Source organism: Antechinus flavipes, chromosome 3, assembly GCF_016432865.1.
Source record: "Antechinus flavipes isolate AdamAnt ecotype Samford, QLD, Australia chromosome 3, AdamAnt_v2, whole genome shotgun sequence".
Lineage (NCBI taxonomy): Eukaryota > Metazoa > Chordata > Mammalia > Dasyuromorphia > Dasyuridae > Antechinus > Antechinus flavipes.
The window spans coordinates 625,432,944-625,451,849 of NC_067400.1; the positions used below are offsets into that span (position 1 = coordinate 625,432,944).

The window sequence follows — 18,906 nt, forward strand, 5'->3', positions numbered from 1 at the left end:
CTAGTTCAGTCTCCTGCCCACAGTGGCTGGAGCCTTCCTAACGTCCTGGCTGATCAGCAGTGGCCTCAGAAGTAAGTGTTCTGACGCTCTTTTCCCTCAGCTGATCTTCCTATTCCTATTTTTTGCAAAGAATTCAGCAGACTCATTTTTTCACACATCATAGTAACGGATGAAGGGACTGAAAATTTTGTTCCATCAGTAGGCAGTTGAGGCACAAAGAGATTGATTTGTACACTCAGCATCACACAGAATTTAGGGTGAAGCATTTTCGTTGCACCGACATGTTCCAGTTCTGCTTCCATAGTTCTGTCCCACGGTCCCTATTACATGATCAAAGGGGCAGGTTCGGAGCCCTGAGAACGTGGTCCCCGACCCTGCTCTCTGATTCTAGGCTGCCTTTTGGTCTCTTACTCTGTAGGAATGCTGGGTGTCTCCCGTCTTGGCCAGAGTGTTAGAAGGTTCGCCCCGACGACTTTGGCTCTATCCAGGCGCGGACTGGTCTCCTTCATGAATTCTTTCTTTTCCTTCAGTGCTGGTTTCTCCACATTTTGCCTTCTTCCAAGAAAGGGAAGTGGAGGAGGAGGGAATGACTTCTGGGCTCCTGACGGCCAGATCCCTGGTGAGTTATGGTTTCTTCTCTCTCCTGACATGTTCCTTGTTTCTCCTTCCCTTGTCAAGTCCCGTCCAGGGATGACTAACCAAAACCTGGAATAGTCTCCCTTTAAGGACTCTGGCAACATGGACTTCCTAGAGTTTGTGGATATTAGGGCCAGAAGAGGTCACAGAGTCCAACTTTCTTATTTGATATAACAGTAAACTGAGGTCCAGGGAAGTTAGGTGTTTCATTCAGAATCACCAGTTTTAGAGGCTCTATTAAGAACTGAGGGCATTGTACTCTTTGCCCTGGATTTTTTCCATTAAGCTTCAGTGTGTCAGAAATGTTTCCCTTTACTTAGTGCCCTTCTCTCTCTTGGGAAACGTTTGTTTGTTCTTTGAAACAACTGTGTGCTGTACGAGCCAAATGCTGTGAAATAAACCATCCCCTTAATCTTGTTAGGGAAGAAAGACACATACCACAAAAAAGTAATTGCTCTATACTTATTCCAAATGGAAAGTCAGATTCCCTAAGACTATAAATGATTAAAGGTCCCCATGGAAGGGCCAGTATGTCCAGGATGTGTGCTCTGGGTGTCACGGGGGGTTTTCTGTGTCTGTGTAGAGCCCCATTTATACCGAGAGTGGTCTCACTGCTGGGATGTGTCAGAGGTCCCCCGTGTCCCCAAACCCAACACGGCCCAAGGGTCCCATCACCTGTCTCTGGGATGTAGACAATAGACATCATGACGAGTTCAGGGAAGGGAAGAATCGGGCTATTTGCTGGGCAGATTGTTTATCTCTAGATTCTTGCCTTGGAGCTGATAAAACGGCCCCCATATTTTCTGCCATTTTCCATTTACCAGCGACATCTCTCTGGCCACTCTTGTGATCTGCTTTTTAGAGAGGTTTTAGTGCATTTTAAAGTGACGTGAGCCTTGATTCCCCCATTCAATTCTCTCCATGGCTGTTCTAGCTTGTTTAATAGCAGCCCCAGCCCATAGCTAAGCCTCTCACCTCCATGCTCTTCTCTCCTCGGCAATTTCTTACCCTCTCATCTTTCTTCTCCCGCCAAACCTCAGCCCTGGATTACCCTCCTCTTCCTCCTCCTTTTCCCCCTCCTCTTGCAGCACCACTTCCTGTGTTCCTAGTCAGGAGCATTGGACTCAGCCGAAGGAATTGGCCCCCTGCTGTTCTGATGGGGAACATGACATGTTTATGTTCCTCAGCCCTGGCCGCCCTGCACCAGGGCAGAAGGGAATTCCTCCCTTACTCCTGCCCTTCCTTTAGTTGAGGACTATCTGTTATCTTCTCTCTGAGGCCATTTGATGGTGGGGGAGGGAGGCTTTCATTTCCTCTCTCCCCCCTCATCCCTCTATATTCTTTGTCTCCGAGTCCCTCAGCATAATCTGCTATTCTGTCCTCCTTCCCCCAGACTCTACTGAAGAGATCCGAGTCCTCCTCTTCCTCTGAGATGCACCATTTTCTGTGTGATTCCCCCGTGCCTCTAGTGCCTTCCCTCCCAGACGTCCTTGTATTTTTCAAGACAGTCCCTCCGCCAGACAAGATCCCCTCCCCCATCACATCATTGCCCGCAGATCTCCGTCGGCCCTCTCTCCCTCTCTGTTGGCCCTCGCCTTCTCCCTAGGAGCCCCCTCTCGGTTCCTCTGTCGCCCCGCTAGCTGAGACCCCCCCACGTTTGTGGCTCGGCACAGGAGATGGCCGCCGACAGCAGGGGCCTCCCCTGCCTTCCCTCTTCCTCGGTTCCCGTCTCTCTGCAGGTTGGCCAAGAGCCTCCGCCTTCTCCCTGCAGATCTCCCAGGGGTCTCTTCCCTGCTGGTGAACCCCTTCTCCCCGAGTCCTTCCTGCTGCTCCTGCCTCTCTGGCCGCTCCCCCATCTCCCTTGCCGGCTCTCAGTCACATGGCCTCTTTTTCCGTTCTCCTTCACTGGGAGATTTCCTCCTGGATCAGCCAGAATATCTCTGGCCTCCAGGCTCAGACAAGGCTCAGTCTTGTCTGTATGTCCCAGAGGCCTCTTAAACTCGACGTGGCCAAGACCAGCTCATGGTGTTTTTCTCCCAAACCCACTCCAGGCTTCCCTGTTACAGACAGGGCCCCGGGCTCAGCTCCTCAGCGTCATCCCGGGATCCTCCCTCACCTCCCACCGAGTCCTCCCAAGTCCTCCTTTGTACCATCTCTGAGCCCTCTTCTTCCCTCTGACACCCCTGACCACTCGTCACCTCCCCGCCGGACCATGGCTGGGTCATCATGCTCCAGGTCGCTCCTCACTCCATCCGTCCTCCACTTAGCTGTCCTAAAACTGGATCTTGACCCGTCCCTGCCTATGGCCTAGTCCCCAGGCTCGGATAAGAGATTCTCTCGCCGGCTCATTAACCTTTCCCTCTTCGTATGGCTGCCCCTCTCCTCCAGTATCTGATCCAGTGATGGTGGCCTCCTGCTGCTCCTCACACCAGACCTCCAGGCAGGTCCGTGCTCCTCTCTGCCTCCTGGCTCCTCCCAGCCTCAGGGACAGCCCACTTCTGACCACAGGCCCCCCCTGGTCCTCCTCCTGCCCATGAGGACGTCCCCAGTCTGTGTCGTCGGCTCGTCCATCATCGTTTGCCTCTTGTCTCCCCATTAGCCCAGCAGGCTCCTTGAGGACAGAGGCCGTTGTCCCTCTATTTACTCGTTGTCTCCCCCATTTGACCATAAGCTTCTTACAAGAGTCATCTCCTGGCATCTGTATCCCTGGCACCTAGAACAGTGCCCAGCCCTCCTCTGAGACCTGTTTATACCATGGAGTGGATTTTAAAATTCTCCAATACAGTCTGGGCTCTTTGGGGTTAGGCCCTGCAACAGGCCCAGCCTGGCTCAGCGCGGAGAAGGGGCTGGCCTCCCGGACATACAGGCTTTAGCTGCCGCCGATGTAACCAAGACGAAAGTAAACTGGTTCTTAGCCTGCCTGTGATGGCAGACGGCCAGAGAATGGGCTTAGAGAAATGACCGTTTCTCTCTTATATTGATAACTATTTGAGGGGTGGAGATCCGGGCTTTTTCCTTCTTATTTCCTCAGTGTCCAGCCTCTCGGGGCCATTTTTCACCCTGCCCCACCTGGACCATCTTACCTAGGGGGAGTTCTTACCTCGCCATCGTTCCTTGTTCATGGCCTGGGTTCATTGATGGGAGTCTCTCTTCGTGAGTGATTTACCAGTCGCTTCCCCAGCCACTCATTCGAATAAGCTCACCTCTTATTATAATATTCATTTTCTCATTCATGGTGAACCCGTCAGAGTTGCCACCTGTCAGGAACATCTGTTCCTCCAAGGGTATATAAGTGTGATGGGCTCCATGATTCCTTTGGTTTACGAGAGAGAGCCAAATGACCATCATTTGGCTCCTAGGACTAGTGGACAGAAGGGACCCAAGAAATGGCAGAATGACATCTCTCACCAGGACGTTCCTCTCAGATCAGTGTAGGTTCAAGGAACTCAGAGAGGAGTCCACGGGGACCCTCATGGGACGGGGAAAGACTTCGGCGCCCTTTGGCCTCAGATCAGCCTGTGATTGGCTCAAGGGACTAGAGAGATGTATCCCTCAGGAGACAAGATGGAGGGCAGATGTGATGCTTATCTTCAAGTTCTTGTCGGAATATCAAATGGAAGAGGAGTCAAGACTCGGTGGAGGCTGGAGATTGAGGGGCAGCCATCTCCTTCTCTGTTCAGGCAGGCGTCCATCGTGGTGCTGCCGGAGCTGCCCGTGCCCCCACCCCAACCCCGTGCTCCACACCCTACTTCAGCTTTCTGCTCTACTCTTCCTTTGCTTGATCATTCAGGCCAGAAGCTGGCATTCTCTAATCTTCCAACCTCATCACTTTTCTCATTTGCAAACTAGACCCTGTGCCGTGTCCCCATAGTATCCCCCTGCTTCCAACATGGCTTAACCCTGGCTGTTTTTCAGTTCTCTAATGCCCTTCCTGCTCTCATTTTTGGCTCTTGAAATTTCCCCTGTTCTTAAGGCCTAGTAGAATGTAGTCCCCATGAAAACTTATTCACATTCACCGCTCTCCTGATCCACCCATTTGTCATGGCTGGATTTTTTCCTCCATCTGTTGTGTCTGGAGATCTCGGTACCAGCCCAAGTTCTAGCTCTTAGAGGAGGAGTGATGAGGCGAGACTCATGTGGATGGTCAGACATGGAGTCCATTTATTCCAAATTCTCTCAGCCTTATAGACCCTGATGTCCTTACTTAATTCCCCTTCATGCACTGCATTTGCACTAACGATATACTGCCCTTGTGCAAACCCATAAACAACTTGTTATTGTGTGCAGATGACTCTTTGCCACCTGCCATCACTCTGCCTCAATCACAACATGGGTAGTTACCGCCCCCTGAGTCCTCAGGAAGGCCGAGAGCCCTTAGGGGAGACGGGGAGCCGAACCAGGCATTGTCAGCAGGTTCCCTCTGGGCTGAAGGGTCTTATACCTCACCCAGAGTTACGCCCCCCATCTGTGGCCCCCTACACCCATCTGTAACAAACAGAGTAAATCTGTCTTCTGGATACCTGTAATAACAGAAGTAGTTTTGGGGACAGGGAACAAGATGATGTTAATTAGAGCCAGTGGCACCTTGTAGTATATATCATATTATTAACTGTCTTTGTGGCCATCCTATTTATTCTGCCTAAAATATGAGTTTGGACGTTGCTTAATGCGGTACGTCTGTTTAGAAAGGAGTTTTTATGCCGTGGTTGCTGCTCTTAGTGCTGACTCTGTGACAGTCGAATTTTGTACCAGGTGAGGCCCCTAGAAGCATTCGAGGTGGAACACAGACAGTTCCTAGAACCAGCCGGTTTCCTGTCGCCCTCGTGGGCCACGCCATACATGGTTCCTGAGGAAGCATAAACATTTGCTCTTTCAGGAACTGATGACGTTCCAGGATGTGGCCGTGGACTTCACCCAGGAGGAGTGGGGGCACCTGGAGCCGGCCCAGAAGGACCTGTACAGAGACGTGATGCTGGAGAACTACCAGAACTTTGTCTCCCTTGGTAAGGATGCTTTGGCCCCGTGAGCTGATGTGTCTGTCCCTTGGGCTGGCCGTGGGTTCTTACTTGCGAAGGCTGTGACATGGCAGAAGTACTGTGGGGTCTTGCCTTAGTGTGTAGGGGCAGTCCTGGATGGTGGCGGGGATGGGAACCATGGCTGACATTTGTATCGAACCACGTGTTCCCTCATTTGATCCCACCCCAAACCTGTGAGGTCAGTACTGCCATAATCCCCATTTTACTGAGAAGGGAACCTCAGTTCCAGAGTCTGCAGATCAACAAGCCTTTATAAAGGGGCTTCCACGTGCCCGGCACTAGAAGTAGAGGCAGACACCAGGTGCCCTTCCTTTGGCCCCATGCTTTAGGAGTGTCTGAGCGGTGACTCCCCAGCATGGATTAAACACCTCTGTGATGTGATGCTGGGGGGACAGCCTCAGGAAGGAGCAAAATCCTGCCTTTGAGGAGCTTACACTCCAGGAGCAGCATGATGGCCACGGTGTGTGCTGCCTGTCTCTGTCCCTCTAGAAGGGAGCTCAGTGTGGTTCCTTCCTGGTCCCAAGGAAAGAGTCTTTGATTTATGTAACTGGAATCAGCTTTGTGGTAGTCCTTCTACTTCAGGTAGTCCCCTGAAATCCCATTGTAGACCCCTGAAGGCATCAGAGATTTCCTTCCTCTTGGCAGGATCAAAACCCACCGATTTTCTTTGATTCCACATCAGCTCATTTTCCTCATCTGTGAAATAAAGGGGTGAGGCCAGCTGGCCCCTGCAGGCCCTTCCAGCTCAGAATCTCTGGTTCCATGGACTCTGTGATCTTAGTTCCATATTTCCTGGGAGCAGCACACCTGGAGCCCAGCTTCTTAAAACTGTGGCTCGTAGCCCCATGTGGGGTCTCATACCTGAATGTGAGGGGTCACAAAATCATGATTGATTATCAGGAAATGTTTGATATGTATACCTATTTTCTGTGCCTTTTTACTCAGGGTCACATAAAAATTTCTCATGGAAAAAATCTAAGCAGTGCTGGGATAGGATGTCCTTCTGGCCCTTTTTGTGTGTCAGAGAGAAAGAGGCTGTAGGGAATCTGGGGTTACTCCTGTAATGACACTTCCCCTTGCTCTCCCTGCCAGGAGGTCTACCAGCCCCCAAGCCTCATGTGATCTCCCAGTTGGAGAGAGGAGAAGCGCCGTGGATAGCCGAGAGAGAAGCCCTGCGAGGCCTTTGTCAAGGTGAGTGAGGGAAGTCCTGGCCAATGAGAGCTGAGGGAGTCAGTCAGATGGGGGTCCCCCTGAATGGTAGGTGGGGAAGTTCATTGGAGGCCCAGACATGGGAAGTGGTGGAGGCTGGTCTGCTGAGGTCTCCTGTCTGAGGGACCTCCTCGAGGCCTTCCTGAGCTTGGGCGGCCCCGTCGCCCTTGTCTTCCTTTTGTCGGAGGCTCAGCCTTCCTCCCCTTCTCATCCCTCCAGCTTTGTTTCCTCCTCTTCAGTCAGGAAGTATTAAAGAAATGCTGTGTGCAAGAACCATGTAAGACACTGGAGCTTGCTGGTCACGCTTTCAATCGGGTCTAATTCTTCGGGACCTCATTTGGGGTCTTCTTGGCAGAGATACTGGAGGGTTCTGCCATTTCCTTCTCCTGCCCAATTTACAGATGAGGGAACTGAGGCGAGCAGGATGAATGAGTTGTCCAAGGTCACAAAGGTGAGGAGTGTCTGAGGCTGGATATGCCAGGTCTTCCTTCGTCTGGCCCCGTCTCCGTACACAGGCCCCACCTAGATGCCCACTAGAGCTCAGCACCCTAAATGGAAGCTTTCCCGCCCAGAAGAAGCGAACGTGGCCTCCTCCTTCATATGTCCGTTCCTTCCGTCCTCATTCGCACCCAGGGCTGGCCAGTATTGTGAACAAACAAGTTTTCCTTGCCCTTTGTACAGTTCCAGGCTTGCCTTTCCTTCCTTTGCCCCCAACACTCACACACTCGCTCTTAGGCTCCCGCTTCCCTCAGCACCTCAAGGAGCTGTGATTTCCGTTGAAAGGAAGCTTCCCTCTATGACATATTTGGTCATTACTTAGCCAGCATTTGGTTGGAGAAGCCCCAGGGAGAGTCGGCCCGCCGTTCCAAGGCTGCCCATTCATCTCTGAGGCAGCTCCATGTGTCGGACCCCCCCTCCCCTGAACCTGAATGAGCTTATTTGCAGCCTTGTGGCCAAATGAAATGAGTCTCTTCCTCGTGGTAACAGTTGTCCCGGCCCCTGAAGTCTTCTCTTCTTCTTGACTCACTTTCTCCCCCTTTACACTGTGTGATCTTCGGGCCCTTTTTCATTCTGGTTCCTCCCCTGGATGTTTGACAGCCCATCGATATCCTTTCCAAATGGCATCGACAAGAACAAAGCAGCGGTTTCCTTTCTGGAACTTTTGTACCATTTACCCGCCACTTGCCCTTTGAGGCATTTCTACGCCACCCCCTGCCCTTGCCTCCGTGTGCTTTGGAGCCTCCCCGTGCGCTCCAGCTCAGCCATCTCTTCACTTCTGCCGTGCTCAGATTTTAGGCCTCCTTACCTAAAGGAAACAGGCCCTGTCGTGACCACGGGTGCCCCGACATTCACTCTATGGGGGACCACAGCTCTCAGACCCAGCCTGACCCACAGGGCTGGCTCCCCACTACACCCTCAGCCCCTTCTGCTAGTCTTCAGGGGCACAGCCCTGCAGGTGTGGGCCCCGCTCCTATCCTTGTCCCAGGGGCTCAGGGCCGGGCTTGTGGTCTTCCCGTCCTTGTGCAGATGCCTTCTCGGCAGTCTGTGCCCTTGTTCCCTCCCCCCTCGCTGTCACCCCAGAATCCAGCCACAGACACGTCTGCATACACCCTCAGCCCGCTCTGGGCCCTCATTTGGACTTTGAAGCTGTGGACCCATCCCTGGGCTCCCCGTCTGACTGTCACCCTGGCTTTGCTTCCCTCCATGATCCCTAGAGACCGTGTACATGATGGGATCTGGGGAAGGAAGGAAGGCACAGAGAAAGTCAGAGTTCAAAGAGACTGCTGACCTGCCAGGCCATAGCCCTGCAGGGGTCTGCTCCCCTGGGCAGCTCCCAGCCCCAACTTTCCACCTTCCTCACCTCTCTCCTTCAGCATGAGGTCCAAGGCCTCCATGTCACCTGGGGCTCAGGCCTTCCTTGCTGATGTCCTGGCTTTCCTGGCCAGATGGTGCATCAGCATTTTCCAGATCCCTCCTCCCTGCTTCTCGCCCTCCTGGGCCCAGGAGCTACAGGGGAAGGTATAGGCCAGATCTACCTTCTTACCTTCTACACAAGGCTTCTGCTTACAGTATTCAGATATATGGATGATGAGTTCTAAGGATCAGTAAACAGTGGAATTTCCACATGTCAAAATAAAATTTAGCAGTAGAATTTTTAAAATAAAATAATTTTAGAATCCAAAATTGACCTGGGTGCTAATTTGTCAATACAAAATGTTGAAGACTAAAGGGAAAAGTAGAGAGCCAAAGGGCACAGCTCCAAGTTAATCCGTTATTTGCTGGCCTTTGAGAATTATCCAATTTAGCCTGTCTGTAACAGGACAGACATACTTAGCTGTCCCCCTATTGTCCAAATAATATTTCTTCAGCATGGTCATGGAGGAAGCTTTTTTAAATTGATAAATGTTTTTGATAGAGGGGCCATGCATAAAACCAGTGTGTCATTTAGTTGTAGTTTCCACGATTAACCCCTTAACAATTAGACATTTCTTCTAGGAAAATTTAAGAAACTAAAATGGATTTATGCCACAATAATTTTCAATTTCATACACAATAAACACTAAAATCCTATCTTTAAAAAACCACAGAAGAATGGAAGTTTGTCACTTTCATAGTTACAGATAGGGCTAAAATCCTTAACTAGACATGATACTGAGTAAATTGCAAAAGACAGAGGAGATGATTAAGTTTATATAAAAGTAAACTTTTACATAAATGAATGCAATGCAGCTACAATAGAAAAGATAAATAAATATGAGGGCGAGATGTTTGCATTAAATTTTCATATTAAAAGCCTAACATTATCTAATGTCAAATCTGAGATTAAGAGCCATTTTCCAGTAATGTAATGATCAAAGGATATGCTAGAGAAGTTTTCAAAAGATGGGACTTCAGAATAACAAATAAAGAGAAGAACTAAACACTAATGATTGAAGGTATATCATTTTAGTGTGTCAGATTGGCATACAGATTGAAAAAATTCACTATTGGTAGAACATGCTTGTGGGACTATTTTGGAAAATGTGAAATTATATAAGAAACAGGATTATTCATACCCAGCGTTATTCACACTCAACAGTCCTGCTAGTAGATTTATATTCTACAAAGATATCTTCAGAGACTTTTTCATATGGTTTGCTGATATCTATATATCTCCTCATCCAGAAATCCAAAAATATCTTTACTGAAAGAAATGAAGTTACTTTCATGTATTCTCTTAGTGAATCTATGCAGAATTTAAGGACCAGCAGCTTTTCTAAATGTTCACAGGTCATCAATTCAATAATAATGTGTTCTTGGGGCAGCTAGGTGGCACAGGGGATAGAGTACCAGCCTTGAAATCAGGAGGACCTGAGTTCAAATTTTATCTCAGACATTTAACACTTCCTAGCTTTGTGACTCTGGCTAATTGCCTCAGTAATTAATAATAATAATAATAATGTGTTCTTAAGGTTTGCTTGTGTCTGATTTCAGGTCTTATTTTAGCAATTAGACATTCCCAGATGATATCACTCTTAAGATAGATGAGATAAAACAAATGAGTTAAATTTTTCCTTTTACTGCAAAATAAACATTTAATCTCAGGCAGCTAAGTACTTTGCAAGAGAGCTCACTCTTGTTAAAAATGAAGAAGGGAGGTACAAAACACGCACTATAATTCAAAAATATTTTACAGTATCTTATTAGATCTTAGGAGGGAAGTGCTATTATTCATTGCGATTTTATGGATTAGGAAACTAATGTTTAGTGACTTGTTCAAGGTCACCCATGTTGTAAGTGTGTGAGGCCAAATTTGAACTTGGATCTTCCTGACTCCAAGCCCAGTGTTCTAGCACTGCACCACCTGGCTTCTTGATAGTGTTTATTATACCCTTTTACCAGCTGATCATAGAATCAGAATCAGAATGAGCCTCAGAAACCATGTAGTCCAGCTTTCTCATTTATAGTTAAAAGAAAATGAAGGCCTGAGAAAGCTTGCTCAAGGTTCCACAGGGAGGAAGCATCATAGCTAATGGGATTTGAATGTAGGTCATCTGATTCCAGAGCTGATGTTCTTGATTAAGCCACCAGTCTAGAACTTAACTATGAAACAATTTCCTTTCTTCTCGCACCAAAAAATAGAAAGATATTCACTCTCACTTGTTTATTTCAGATTCTGTTATTTGGAAAACCAGATTTGAAAAAAAAGAGACAGCTTCGAAGGAGGGCATTTCTATGGAAGGATCATCCAAGGAGAGATGTTCAAAGAGTGCCATGTGGGATTCCAGGTTACCAAACAATTGGGATTTTGGGGTCACTTTGGAAAGACAGAATCAGGAGAGATGGTCCCCACAAGTTTCATTCAATCACAGAATAATTTCTGATAAGTTGAATGTTACTGAACATAATAATTCTGCCAGAAGCTTCAAGGTAGGGTCAATTCTTGTTCCAAAACAGAATGTTACTATAAGAGAACAGCAGAGTCAGTCTGATACCATTGGCAAGATCCTCATACAGTCCTCAGATGTTATTAAGCATAATAAAATTGCCTTAGGAAAGAAACTTTGTAAGTTTAAATCCAAGAAGCCTCTCAATTATCATTCAGACCTCTTTCAGTTTCGGAAAATGCATCCTGGAGAAAAACACCTTAAATGTAGTCACTGTGGGAAAGCTTTTGGGAGCAGATCATGCCTCATTGCACATCAGAGAATCCATACTGGAGAAAAACCCTTTCAATGTCCCGAATGCGGAAAAGCCTACAGGCGTAAAGCGCATCTTACTCAGCACCAAAGAATCCATACCGGAGAGAAGCCCTATAAGTGTAATGACTGTGGGAAAGCTTTCAGCATTGATTCATACCTCATTAAACACCAGAGAATCCATACTGGAGAGAAGCCCTATAAATGTAGTCAATGTGGGAAAGTTTTTAGCCAGAAAGGTCACCTTAATCAACATCAGAGGATTCATACTGGAGAGAAACCCTATGAATGCAATGAATGTGGAAAAACCTTTGGTCAGTCTAGACATCTTAGCGAACATAAACGAACTCACAGTAAAGAGAAACCCTTTGAATGTAATGAATGTGGGAAACTCTTTAGACAGCTGAGAAACCTTAGTGAACATCAGCGAATTCACACTGGAGAGAAACCGTATAAATGTAATGAATGTGGGAAGGCCTTTAGCAACAATTATGTCCTCATTCAACATGAAAGAATTCATACGGGAGAGAAACCATATTCATGTAACGAATGTGGGAAGGCCTTCAGTCGTGGGACATACCTTATGAAACATAAGAGAATTCACACCGGAGAAATACCCTATAAATGTAATGACTGTGGGAAAGAATTCACTGACAAAGCATCCTTTATTTACCATCAGAGAATTCATACGGGAGAGAAGCTCCATAAGTGTATTGAGTGTGGGAAAACTTTTAGCCAAAAAGGAAGTCTCAAAATGCACAAGATGATTCATACTGGAGAGAAACCATTTGAGTGTCGTGAATGTGGGAAAACTTTCAGAAACGGGGGTCACCTGAGTGTACATAAAAGAATTCATACTGGAGAGAAACCTTTTGTATGTAATGAATGTGGAAAAGCTTTCAGAGATAGTGGAGGTCTTAGTGCTCATCAGGAAAAACATGGAGAAAAACGGTATACGTGTACTGACTGTGGTAAAACCTTCAGAAATAAGGGCTATTTTCGTGTCCATCAGAAAACTCATACTCAGGAGAGACACTATAATTGTAATGAATGTGGGAAACACTTCAATTTAAGAGGATCTTTTATTATTCATCAGAGAGTCCACACTGGAGAGAAGCCCTATAAATGTAACATATGTGGGAAGGCTTTCAGTTACAACACGTCCTACAGTAAACATCTGAGAACTCATACAGGAGAGAAGCCCTATAAATGCAATGAATGTGGAAAAGCTTTTACTCAGAGGGACTATCTCATTGAACATGAGAGAATTCACACTGGAGAGAAACCCTTCAAATGTAATGAATGTGGAAGGGCCTTCAGGCAGAAGCAGACTTACAATGCACATAAAAAAATTCATAGTAGAGAGAAACCTTTTAAATATAATTAATGTGGGAAAGCTTTCAGCTCGGCAGACCATGGTAGAGGGACACAGGTTGTTTTGTTTTGTTTTGTTTTTTAACCAGTGAGAATCCCCATAAATACAATAAATTTGATAAATAATCATCATAAAACACAGTGAAATCTAATAATTCAGAAAATGCACACTCAAGAAAAGCCTTGTGAACATAATGAACATGGGCCAAACTTTAGGTTTTCATTAGCTCAAATTTTATTTGTCAGGTAATTAATGCCAATTAACTATGATTTTAAATAAGATTAAGTAAGAAATCTTATCACCTCAAGAGTTAGAATGTTCTATTTTGTCCAAGGTACAATATCTGGAGATTTGAGATAGAAAAGTGACTATAGTTTAAAAATAACTTTCATGTCCCTTCCTGCTGGAATATACATTTTAAATCGGCATTACCTAACACCTAGATTGCACATATACCACAGGAGTTCCAGACCACAATTTTAGAAAAGCCACAAAAACATTAGCAAAAAGGAGAAACCTGGGTAGCTTAGAGCAAAGAACTAAAACATGAGAGAGAAATAACATAAGATGACTTTCCTGTCTAAAGCAGGAGGATGCCTAATGGTAAGGTACCTGTCTTCATGTTTGTCTTATGTAGCAATTAATTATTTTGTGGCTCAAATGGTCCACTTTACATATACTTTGCTGTCCTGGCCAGGAGCCTAAAACAGTCATACAAAGTTAAAGCTGCGAGATAACTTGCAGATCTACCTCTAGTACTTAAAAGATGGGTCTTGGAGAATAAAAAGAGTATTTTGGTTCTTCCTCCTGCTGCAAAGGAAAGTGAGGTTTCCAGCAAGCAAAGGTGAGACTGGCTGGTGGTGAGTGGCTGTCAGTTGACTCTACAGCAACCCCAAGTCCCTTCCCTGCATGTGCACATCTCAGTCTCACTTTTGATATGTTTGAAACAATGTCCAGGTTTCTGGGAAAGGTGAGACTTGACAGAGAAGATTCAGGTGCAGTTCCTGCGTGTGTTCTTTGTGTAATCAATTTGTTTTTGTGTTTCATGCCACATGAGACTGATAAGAGATCTGAATTCACCTACATGAGACCCAGAGAAGCCTCACATTCCCAGAGTGAGCCCCGGGTGGGACAGGGATCAATGCTATACAAACATGCCTTCTTTCAGGAGTCCTGGGTCAGTACTTTGACCTGCTGGATGGTCCCATAGTTAAAGTAACAGAATCTTCTTCGTCTTGATCAGGGTAAAGATTCTGTGAGTTAGCACTGGTATACCCAGTTATCAACTTGGATCCTCTCAGAAAATCCCGCTGTGGGAACCCTGACTAAATATGTCACTACTTACCTTTCAACATCACAGTCCATAGAAGGAGGATCATGTGTTCCATCATAAATATATACCAGTGGACACTGGGAAATCCTGGGCTGGAGTAGAAAGTTCCACTTGGGAGTAAATGCCCAAATGATGTGAATATAATTGGGTTAGGCAACCAAGGAGAGGAGCTCGCCCTTTCACACAGTGGACAGTGGTCTGTACCCATTTTGTCAGCATGTGTCCAATTCGGCCCCAAAAGTGTTCGCTCAACATTACTGAAAATACCTGGCTGTCTCCCAGGCAGCCTATTGAGGTCATCAATGTGGGGGAAGGGGTTAAAGATCAGCTAGTCTATTTAATCTAGCTAATCTACTTCCTTTCAATCTAACTAATAAAGAAGCTGTATCTCCAACCCTTCCCTCCATTCCTCTAAATCACATTTGTTACCCAAAAAACGATATGAGGGGATATAAGGACCAAGGACCTGTCTCCAGGCAGTGCTATTAGCATCATTCTAGTCGATAGACAAAGAAATCAGAGTATGTTCTCATTCAGGTGTCTGGGAGACAGTCTGTGGGAAACTGAGGTTCACTAAAAGTTTCCCTTTGTCCCAATGAGTTGAATTTGGGCCAACTGCTACAAATCATTGACGCCATGCCTTGTCTCACAGCTACCAGTAATTTAGCTCAAGTTCTTGTCACCTCTTGTCTAGATTATTACAGTGATGTCCTTACCAGTCTTGCTACCTGAAGGTTCTCCACACTGTACTCCGTCCTCCACACAGTTAGCAAAATTATTTTCCTTAAACACCAATCTATTCTTCTCAAATTCCGGTGATTTCCTTTTGCCTTATATAAAATAAACTCTAATTTTAAAAACTTTTTACAACCTGGCCCTGACCTGTCTATCCAGCCTTGTTTTTCCTCCCATTACCTGCAATCCAGACAAATTAGCCTCTCTGTACTTCACATATGACATAACATTCCATTTTGTATTTATTTATATGTATTCTCTTTCTATTTGTTCCGTATACATATGTGTACTTGTCTCATTCGAATGTGACCTTTTAAGAGTGGGCTTTGCTTCATGCTTTGTATTTATCTGTATTCCTACCTAGAACAGCTTCTGGTAGGTGGTAGATGTATAACTGCTTATTGATGGCTCTCCCATTCTCTTCCAGGTCCTAGTCCAGAAATATGGTATGGAGCATTGGGCCAGTCTGATCAGTTGGGCTGGGCAGAAGGACCAGGCCCTTTTTCTCTGTGGGTATAACATTTCTCCTCCCTGTCCTATTGAGACACAGTGGGTGAGTGATTCCGCCCCCACTCTGGCAATTCAGGTGTCCCATATTTCTAAGTCCAACATGATCATGACAGCAGAGCAGTATGCTATCTTACAGTGGGCCGTGGTTTAGAATAAGAGACCAGAGCCTGAATTATTGGTCCTAACATTGACTAGGTTTGTGATCTTTAGAAAGTGATTAAATCCCTCCGAAGCTTATAAATGTTTCCTTCATTTATTCTCCATAAATTATTGTATGTTGGATCTTATTCTCACTAAAAGAGAAAAACTGGTTTCTGGAGTAGAAATGATGGGAAATCCAGAAGGAAATGAACACTCCTAGAGTTTGTGATAGACTGTAGGAAATCTTAGTTTAGTCTAGTCTGACATGTACCCTAGATTTCGACTGGAGATTGGAAAAGGGAAAATAGGCTCCTGGGAACTAAATTGCAGCAGCAGTCAACTTCAGAAGGATGGGACATGTTCAAGAACAAAATTCTAAAGACACAAAGGAAAATGATTTCAATGAGAAAAAAAATGAAAGACTAGTTGATTTAATTTTCTTAAAGACAGATGTAAAGAATATTATAACATTATCGAGTATGAGAATTAACAAAAATCTAGGTCTACTGCAAAATATATTTACAGGAATGCTAAAAATTCTGAATGAGCTGTGGATGATCATAGAAATCAAGAACAATCAAAAAAGTTCTTCTAATTATATTAGAAGTCGAAGGAGGATAAAAGCTTGGATATGTTTGTGATATGACAACGGACACCATGACTGCTCCTCATTTTCTATTTTCTCATCTAAAGAGAATGAACTTTGCTTTGGAAATGACACAAATAACTACTCTGTTGGTACCTGAGATGAGTAAGAAGATAGAGTAGGAAGCACTTAGTTGCCTTTGACGAATTCAGGCCTCCTGGCCCAGATGACCTACATCTATGGGTCTCATCTTGGCAGGTCGGATTGCCGACTCCCTAACATTGAACAGTCATGGAAGATGGAAGCAGTAGCACAAGATTAGGGAAGGGCAGATGCCCTGGTTTTCAAAAGGGAAGAGATCAATCTGCACCCTTAGGCCAGTGAATTTGATTGTGACTCCTAGGAAAATCCTAGGTAGATCGTTAATGAAAGGTCTTTGGTGATCTAAGAAGAGAAGTGATTATAAAGATCTGGCAACAGGAGGGGCCAGGCTCATCTCATTTCCTTTTTTGGCAGGTTGTTAGTAGGTGGAGGTAACACTGAGGATATAATTTACCTAGGTTTGTAGCGAAGTATCTTGTACTCTTCTCTGGAAGAAGCTGAGACAATGAGCTAGATGATCTGGGAGATAGCAAGCAGACTTTGATGGGTTAGAGACCCGGGCTGGGCTTAACAAGGGGAATTTCAGCAGGATAAATGTAAAGTTGTTTGGTCCGCAGTGGTCTGTGAGCTCAGTGGGAGTCAGTGCCCAGAGGAAAGGCTTCATTCCCTGGATCAGGGAAGTCTGAGACCCATCAGGTCTCCTCTGAGGCGCGTGTCCAGTTCTAGTTGGTACTGCGAAAGAGAGGACGTTAGTCAGCTTGGAGAGCGTTCAGAGGGGCAGCCAGGGTGGTGAAGGACATTGGGTCGGTTCATGGGGGTATCTGGGGAAGGAAGGTGACCCCAGAGGAGAGAGGACTCCGAAAGGAAATTAAAACTAGTCACTTGTTTCACTGTTTTATGCTAGTTGCTTAAAGTCTTTTTTTTTTTTTTTAATTCAGTAAGATATCATTCTAGCAACATTGGTAACTTTTTTTGTTTTTGGTCAGTATTATCTGCTTTCAAAATCAAGCCGGCCTTTACCCTTAAACTGGGTATCCCCCCTTCTCATCTCCATAGTTAGCCAGTCTTATCTGTTGTTAGGAGTGCTTCCTCATGAAGTAACCTACCTATCCATGCTTCTGTCATTATTATTATTATTATTATTATTATTATTATTATTATTTGGGGGGCAATCAGTTCATTGACTCATCTGCCATATTCCCAGAAATGGATTTGATCAAGTTGTCCCTTCTCAGTTTGGCCACTTGGTTTTGGGGAACTCCTCCATTTTATTCTTTCCTAGGTCAGGAGCAGACAACCAGTCTGGTTATGGAACCTTGTCTTGTTTTGATTGTGTCTCCCCTTTCTCAGCCTGAGTTTGACTACTCTGAGTGATGAGTCGTTGTTAAAATTAAACTGAAAAATAAAGGTGTTATTCTGGTTGCAAACTTGTTTCCTGTTTTGTCTTTTGAATTTTGCCTTTGTTCCTTGCATGAGGCCTTCAGATAAGGGTGTAACTAGAGACTCCAGAACAGGGGCTTTAACTGAGGAGGCGTGATTCCCGGCCGTCATGCCCTGGCCGCTCACCCATGGAAGGTACAGGTCATCATCATGGCTGGTTCCTTGATGGGCAGAGGCGACATCGGCTCTCAGCAGCTGGTAGAGAAACGGGGTGTAGGGAAGAATCATGAGCTGCAGCTTGAAGGGGCCGCGGCTGGCTTTTGTCCAGAGTGTTGCTGGGACACCCACCTGTCCTTGACGTCACGTCGCTCCTGAGACCTCCTCGTGCCCCCCACCTTGCAGCCGTACTTCTCGACACTGGGGTGGGTTCGGATGTCTTCAGAGCACCCTCAGATTGTTTTCGGGATGCCGAGCCCCTGGGGATGGAACACTGAAATGAACCAACCCCCCATGAAACGTCAATGACCCAACCTTGGAGGCAGTTTTAGGAAATACAAACCGATGGATCTTGCTTCCCTTGTTACCATTATGGGCAGCCTTTGCCTGGTCCTCCGCTCGTCTCTTCCTAAGCCATCCCCTCCAAGTTTGGCTAGACCCTTAATTCACCCTGGACCTTCCAGACACCTCTGCCTTAACTAAAAGCCCGGGATCATTGACGTGGTCGGTGGCTCTAGACACACAACACAGTTCCAGCAGAAACCCCCTCAAAGACCCGGGATGCCATTCGGTCTCGGGTCCTCCCGGACCCAGGGGAAATTCAGTCAGGCTGAAGCCAGGGCCCAGCACTTATCCTCCTCCCACTCTTCTTCCCTGGTCTGAGAATTTTAAAAATCAGGAAAAAAAAGCCTAGAGAGAAAAAGGCAGTGAAGAACAGCTGGGGCTCAATACAAAACATTGGATCTGCGTTATTAACATTTAGTCCAGTACTTTGTTGTACCTGAGGGGTAAACAGTCCCCCTGAAAATGTCAGAGCCGTTGGAAGCTGCCTTTGGCACACACTGGATGAGTCTCTCTGGCTTTTTGGGCCTGTCTGGCCCCCTTGCCCAGCGGCAGCCGCTGCCCTCCTGATGTAACCTGAAATTCTGGCTCTGGGATTCCCGGGAACCCCCTTTGCTCCGCATTCA

At 46.2% G+C, this 18,906-nt stretch overlaps 1 protein-coding gene across 1 annotated transcript; it reads left to right on the top strand.

Moving 5' to 3' along the window:
• The first annotated feature begins 370 nt into the window (after positions 1-370).
• Positions 371-17,489, top strand: LOC127556624 (zinc finger protein 665-like). The gene is made up of 4 exons (XM_051989886.1): positions 371-619; positions 5,513-5,639; positions 6,765-6,863; positions 11,035-17,489. Exons 1-4 carry the CDS (start codon positions 587-589, stop codon positions 12,945-12,947), a joined length of 2,172 nt encoding a protein of 723 aa, XP_051845846.1. The 5' UTR covers positions 371-586; the 3' UTR covers positions 12,948-17,489.
• The last annotated feature ends 1,417 nt before the right edge of the window (positions 17,490-18,906 follow it).